Below are 7,333 nucleotides of genomic sequence, written 5' to 3'. Positions count from 1 at the left end.
TTTTTTTTCTTGTGGACTATATGTAAACATCTTTTATGTAAAATATCTTACTCAGGACAGTACCAAATAAAAAATAACATGCATTTTGTATGATCTCTCTTATTTTGTTTAAGATTTTGCAAGGGGTTCCCAAACTTTCACATGCCACTGTAGTTTAGCAATATCACGCCAGTGCTGCTTTTTTCTCAAACATGTCCGTGATTGCAAATGTGATACTTGAAATGTGAAAGTTGAAAGCTGAAATATATTTAAAAGCCTTCTGATGCAGTCAGATGCAGCTTCTAAAAACAATGTTATGGCCACACTGTAGCCTTAAAGGTTTAGGTGTAATAAATTCTATGTTGAATCAAAATATTTCTAAAGCTACATTTTGATGTCTTTTGATGTCTATTCAGATCTTTTGTCATTTAACACGACAATGACTTTAAATGATCTTTTGGGGGTAATTTCTCAGCCCAAATTGACGTGCGATTAATTGGTGGTATATAATGTAGATTAAAATTTTTAATTGCTTGACAGCCCTAATAAATTAAGTTCCAAACGTAGGTTCGGGAGGAGCCTAATCATTCAGTGCTGACAATCATCATTAAGAGCCTATATAAGCAGCAGTCATTGCGCCATCCCAGCGACAATTCTTCCGGCATCCCTCCACCTTCCCATCGCCTCCTCTATTTCTGTTATTCTCCCTCTATGTAGTACCGCAATGGGGGAGGGGGGTGAACTCGGAGCTCAAGCCAAGCCTCGGGTTCAAGCCTCCATCAAGGACAGCAAGCCAAGTTCGTTTACCATTAACCATCAGGACTGGATGGGCAGGCGATCTCGTGAAACTATGTATTATAGTCATCAAATATAATGATTCCCATGATGTAGCTATTCCTTTATGGATTAGGAGCAATATTTAAGGGTTTCCTAAAACACTGACTAAATGGCATTCTTTGGCTTCTTCAAATGTAAATCCATTAGAACATAGACCAAAGATGACTCCTCAAAGCATCTGCACTCTTAAGACTAATTAACCTACACTGACTCACCTTTGTAGCTGTGTAATCAAATAACCTGAAAGAAACTAAAAACTTTTTAACTGGTGTTTACATTATTTTGTCCACCCTTTTAGCTGAGGACACAAAATTCCAAAACCTTTTCATACCCATCAAAAAAAAAAGCCAAAAAGTGCTCATGTAATGGTCAGCCACACTTATCTCAACACAGCTATTGCAAAATACTTACACAATGTAAGGTGCAAGATCTTCCCCAGACTTCAGGACAAGAGCTATCAAAGTGAGATGAGGGATAAGGCTGGCAGGACACGCAAAACAAGCTTGGCACTTGGGAGTAGTTATGTTTGTGCTTGTGCGCCAATGTACATGTTTCTGTTATTCCCATGCTTGTGGATGTATCGTGAGTGTGTATGTTGTCTGGTTAAGAACAGTCTGACAAGGGGTATGGTAAGAAAATAGTAACACACAACAGAGAACAGGAAATAATCAGTGATGGCTTAAACAAAAAGATGTGCAGGGAGTTAAAGAAACATACGCCTGAAGATTTCAAAGCACCAGTACTAAACAGCATCTTTACTCAACTCAAATACACCAGTAGGAAAGTGAGAACGAAAAGAGGCTGTATTGAAATTACACACTGAACTAGGCAGACGCAAGAGTGAGCTAAGGCTTGTTAGGAAAGGCAGTGGAAGAGAGACTTGGAGGTCAGTCTGGGGTACAGAGAAGCCCTCCTGGTAGAGCATGCTTACCTGAAGACTTGTTCCTCATGAGGCGAACCTCTCTGGGCTGGATCCCCTGCTCTTGCAGTCGAGCCCAAATCTAAAGATCAAACACCAATGCTTAACTACACCAAACCTCATAGCAGGAACATGGGTATGCTAAAGGCTGAAATTTGCTGAAACTTTACTCACCCTCAGTCCAACCAGGATGTAAATGACTTTGTTTCTTCATGAGAACCGATTTGGAGAAATGTATCATTCCATCACTTGCTCAGCAATGAATGCTCTGCAGTGAATGGGTGCCGTCAGAATGACGATAAAAACAGAACAACTGATATAAAAACATCACAATAATCCACACCACTCCAGTCCATCGATTTTTTTCTTGTGAGGTGAAAATCTACATGTTTATAAAAAACTAACTCATCATTAAGGAATTTTAACCTTAAACAGCCACTTCTGGCAAAAATATGAGTCCATAATCCATAATAACACTTCCTCTAGTGTAAAAGTCCATCCCATTTTTTCCTTTCACATAAAAATCCACTGACATATTTGTTCAGATCTGTTTTGGACTGTTTTCACTTGTAAACAGTGCTTGATCCGTGCATATTTCTCTCCTAATTCAGACGAGGCGACTTTTTCACCAAAGCAAAATAATGAAGAGGACATGTATTTTAGCAATGGTTTGAAGTTAAAATGTCGTAATGATGTATTTGTTACTTACAAACACACAGCTTTTCACTTCACAATACATTAACTGATGGACTGGAGTGGTGTGGATTACTTGTGGATTATTGTGATGTTTTTATCAGCTGTTTGGACTCTCATTTTGACGGCACCCATTCACTGCAGAGCATCCTTTGCTGGATTGCATCAGCAAGTGATGCAATGCTACATTTCTCCAAATCTGATGAAGAAACAAACTCATCTACATCTTGGATGGAATGAGGGTGAGTACATTTTCGACAAATTTTCATATATATTTTTTTTTGGCTGAACTATTCCTTTAAGTTCTGTATGATATGTATAACACGAAAAAAGTCAACATATCCCACAGTTTATAAAAACTATGTGCTATGTACAATGTAAGTCTATAGTGCAAACAAACAACAACTGCCACACAGATTTCTATTGCAAAGTAAGAGCAAATCTATTTTTGTTTTGTTTTCTGTTGTAACAGTATTCCATAGATGTTAACTGAAATGGTTACTATATTCATATCAAGAAATAAAGCTAAGACAAACCTCATTAACAGTTGCATTGGGCGGGAGCATTCTCAGCATGACAATGTTGCTGGGTTTTTGGACCTGCTCTGTATCAGACCTGTAGTCCTGGTCACGGGGTTCTGGCTCCTCCTGGCTCATTTCCAGAGCATGATGAAAACTTCCATCCCTTAATTTGTCCGTAGCTGGTTGGGATTGGTCAGGAAAGCCCTAAATCAGGAAGACAGTCATCCTAGATATATATTACTCTTCTCAAGTTCTTAATAACAAAGAGAAATGTTTAGATATGTTAAAATGTTTAAACAGTAAACAATATAAGGCAAGTAAAGGAAATTAAGATTTAACGATTGTAAACTCATGATTCATGGAAAACAACAACAGCTCTAGAGAGATAAATGTACTCACTTGTTTGTGTGCAGAATGTCTGATATCTTTGTCCTCCTCAGCTCTCCATTCTGCACTGTATTCGCCCTGAGAGTTGTGCCGTCCTCTAATTCTGCCCCAAGTGTTGTCCTCATTTTTTTCACCTTCATTTGGGGTCTGCTCATCCAGATACACCTCCTGTCCTGATCTAAATGTCTGCATATCCCTCCTGTGTGCATCAATCTCTGGTTCAAACTCATAATCATGATCATCTTGCTGGAATCTTGAGTGGAGATTATCATTTGGGGGACTTTGGAGGAGACTTTTTCCAAGTTGGTTGTTTTCGGATCCATGGTTCCCCTTTTGTCTGAATCCAGGTCGGTTATTTGAGAAATTACATGAGGCAAAGTCTCTCATGCCTTCAAAACTACTATCAGGCTCGTGCTGTCTTGCATTTGTTAAGCCGCTATTCAGTCTATTTCCTTGCCCATAGCCACGATAGTCCATGTCCCTGTAGTCGTGATCATCAGACTTTTTCCCATAGCGACCCATGCGGTCACCACGACTGCCCCTATGACAGCATAAAAGAGAAAGATTTAGGCAATCTGTAGCTTAAAGGAATAGTTCACCCAATTCACTGAAAATGCACTCATTCTCAGGCCATCCAAGATGTAAATGATTTTGTTTCTTCATTGGAACAGATTTGGAGAAATGTATCATTGTGTCACTTGCTCAGCAGTGGATGCTCTGCAGTGAATGGGTGCCGTGAGAATGAGAGTCCAAACAGCTGATAAAAACATCACAATAATCCACAAGTAATCTACACCACTCCAGTCCATCTGTTAACATCTTGTGAAGTAAATTACTCTAAATCTGTTCCCATGAAGAAACATCTACATCTTGAATGGTCTGAGGGTGAGTACATTTTAGCATATTTTCATTTTTGGGTGAAGTATTCCTTTAAATTTGCTTGTTCTACTGCTTCATCAACAATTTTGCTCAAGTCAAGAACCAAGCATATGCAATCATGTACTGTCAGTGTGGTAGATGAAATATATTTAAAGGAGCGACAGCAGCATCCTGCGGTGCAAAGTGGCATTTTGTTCTAAAACCACCTCAATCCACACCAGTTCTTCTTATTGATGCAGCTTTATGACATCTTATTAACAAAAAGACAACATGAAATACTTGTCATTCCCTATTTGTAAATCCTTCTATTACACAGCAGGACTATTTAAGTAAACTTCAGAAAGTTGATGTTGAAAGGGTGAAAAAAAAATTGCGATCAGCTGCAGTATCGAGTTTCACAATTTGAGTTGAATTACTGAAATAAATTAACTTTTCCATGACATTCTAATTTATTGAGATGCACCTGTATACTGCATTTACAAACCTAAAAATATTTAATACATTTAAAAGAGCTAATGTCTGTTATTTGCCATTTACCCATTTAAGTTTAACAGCATGAAGTTAAGTAATAATGTCAAAACATTTATGCATGAATCCATCCAGTGGTTGAATGCAAATTCATATTAAAAAGAGAAGATAACACTGCAAGCTGATGGACTCTTGACCTACCTCCTCTCATACTCCATGCTTCAGTACAAGTCGACAGAAACGCCCACTTTTTTTCTCTGCCTGCTTCATTTACAACTGTTGACAAAATATGTATTGATCAACATACATAAAAATGCATAAAAACAGAGATGTCGACTTGACTTCTACTGATTTTTTTAAAAGCACGAGTAGGACAGTAGTGTGAGCTGTATGCAATACATCCGAGCCAAAAACTTGTTTGCATATCATTTCTTTTACGCCATTTAGAAAAACCACAAAAAAAAAAGGTGTAAAATCCGCTGTCAAGATATGATGTCCAATAGTTGCATCCCTGCAGATGGTAAACCGAGTCTGACACTAATCTATTGAAAAATATATCTGAATACATACACAACAACAACCGTCATTGAAAGTTCTACCTCTGTGTGCCCCAATAAATAGTATTTGGAACTCATGTGTTAAATAAAACTGCGCGCATGACAGCTTAGGTTCAGTCCCGTAGGGCACAAGCCCCGAACCATTGCGCGCAAGCCCCCGCAGAACAACGTGGCAGACGTCGCGATCAGCTAAACTTTTAAAAATCGGTATTTTAATCGCGTAATAATGACAACATGCAGTCGCTTACCTCTGTTTTACATCAGCAGCGTCACACAGGCGCTGAAACTGATACAGTGTATATGTGTGACGCCCCACAGCAGAGCTCAGTAAAATGGCCTCAGTCCGGGAGGCGGGGACTGCGCTCTCAAGCTGATTGGCTAAAAACACACTGGCATGCAAACGCATAGAAATGTGGCCCGGATTAAGAATTCAGAGGCCCATGGGCACAATGTCTTGTAAAGGCCCCCCCCCTTACTAAAAAAAAGTATGTTCATAGTATGAATACATCTGCCATGTTGTTACTGTCACATGACCTACCAGCGTCAGTTGCGTCCGCTTCACTGCCATTCATAAATCCTCTCCCGTGGCCTCATGGGATAGTAAGGTGTCCATCAAATGAAGAAGTAGGTCATCCGGGTACTTCTCGCCTACTGTTTTTCGAATGCTATGAATTCGGACACACCACTCGGCTCACATTCTGTTTTTCGTCCTACTATATATTAGGGAAGTATGCGATTTCAGACGCAGCCAATGAGTTTGGCAAAAGGTGGATTCGAACTCCGGTCGATCACGTTAAAACATAGAAATGCGCTTTACGCCCTACGCCCCTGAGCCTGTTACATGATGCACGTCTTTAGTAATGTTGTCTATGCCAACCAGACATTGGTGGGCAGAGATAGCCTCTGCCAATGAGGTGGGCTATTTGCACTGTTTTCATCCCCGCGCTTGGGCCCCAAGTGTGCATGGGCCCTGGACCAGTACCCATAATGCCCACTGCATAATCCAGCCCTTATTACTAGTAGTAAACTTGTAACATGTTGCTCATTGCAAACAAGATGTCCGTTCATTAAATTGCCAACAATAAAATATAAAAAAATCAAGATTGTCATTGCCTACATAAAGGGGTTGGACAAAATAACGTGAAAACCTGGGAAATAGGCAGTGCCATCATTTGCCATTAATACAGCTTCCAACCTTCTTAAAATATAGATTGATACAATTTATGAATAGTCTCCTTTTGAATGTTGTCAATTAGAACATCTGCCAGTTGTTTCAGAAAGGACAGAATCTGCTTATCACTCTTCTCCCCAAAACTGCCCGCGGTGGTTCGATAGTATTCAAGTCAGGTGATTTCTCTGGCCAGGACAGATGTTGAAGATCATCTTGATGCACCATCGGTCTAGGTTTTATTTTCACATTTTATCATTGGTGTCCGTGATTTAGACAATTGCAGCGCTTTCATGGATGTTGGCTTTGTGAAGTTCTCTGTGGTCAGTTTTTGTGGACACATGGATACAAGATGATGTAACGATCAGTCCACTGTAAGCGAGTTTAAGAACCCATGTGCAGTTTATTCAAAAAGTAATCCAAAATACAAACATAACCCAAACAGAGACTTGACATGATTTGAACACACTTGACTTGGCATGAACTGACTTGACTTGGCATGAATAGACTAGACTCACCGACAACAGGTTACAACATCAATACACGACGAGAGACAATGGCAACTTGATGGCAATTTATAGCAAACAATACAGGTCACGTGACAAGAACCAACGAATGAGAGACAGGACACATGACTAAGACAACCAATGAGAACATGACACATACACAGGGCAGAAATACATGAGGGCAAGGGAAGCATGACACCAACATCATAAATCAAATTACAAAATAAAAGACATGAAAACAAGAACATGAAACAAAACCCAAACCCCACATAACAGGTGAATACAGAGGTTTGCATATATGTTCAAAATATACAGACAATGAGGGGCGATTTATCCTAATTAATGGCTCTTTATCTGGGGTTACGATATCATTGTTTAACTTATATGCACCCAATGAGATAAATGGCAAGTTTATGAAT

The 7,333-nt window shown here is 39.5% G+C and overlaps 1 protein-coding gene across 3 annotated transcripts in view; it reads right to left on the bottom strand.

Annotated features, from left to right (window-relative positions):
- LOC107704624 (RNA-binding protein 10-like) overlaps positions 1 to 5,590 on the bottom strand; it is a 27,965-nt gene extending 22,375 nt beyond the window's left edge. For all 3 annotated transcript variants that reach the window (XM_016507599.1, XM_016507601.1, XM_016507600.1), the window contains exons 1-5: positions 5,489 to 5,590; positions 4,885 to 4,959; positions 3,349 to 3,877; positions 2,965 to 3,153; positions 1,748 to 1,817 (exon numbers count right to left, since the gene is read on the bottom strand). In XM_016507599.1, coding sequence (XP_016363085.1) covers positions 1,748 to 1,817; positions 2,965 to 3,153; positions 3,349 to 3,877; positions 4,885 to 4,901 — 805 coding nt within the window. In that variant the 5' untranslated portion in view covers positions 4,902 to 4,959; positions 5,489 to 5,590. The remainder of the gene's footprint in view (positions 1 to 1,747; positions 1,818 to 2,964; positions 3,154 to 3,348; positions 3,878 to 4,884; positions 4,960 to 5,488) is intronic.
- Between the last annotated feature and the right edge of the window lie 1,743 nt (positions 5,591 to 7,333).

This window comes from Sinocyclocheilus anshuiensis, unplaced genomic scaffold (assembly GCF_001515605.1).
Source record: "Sinocyclocheilus anshuiensis isolate Anshui unplaced genomic scaffold, SAMN03320099.WGS_v1.1 scaffold2232, whole genome shotgun sequence".
In the NCBI taxonomy this organism is placed as follows: Eukaryota; Metazoa; Chordata; class Actinopteri; order Cypriniformes; family Cyprinidae; genus Sinocyclocheilus; species Sinocyclocheilus anshuiensis.
The sequence above is the reverse complement of the archived record's forward strand: the minus strand, read 5'-3'. Positions and strand labels throughout refer to the sequence as shown.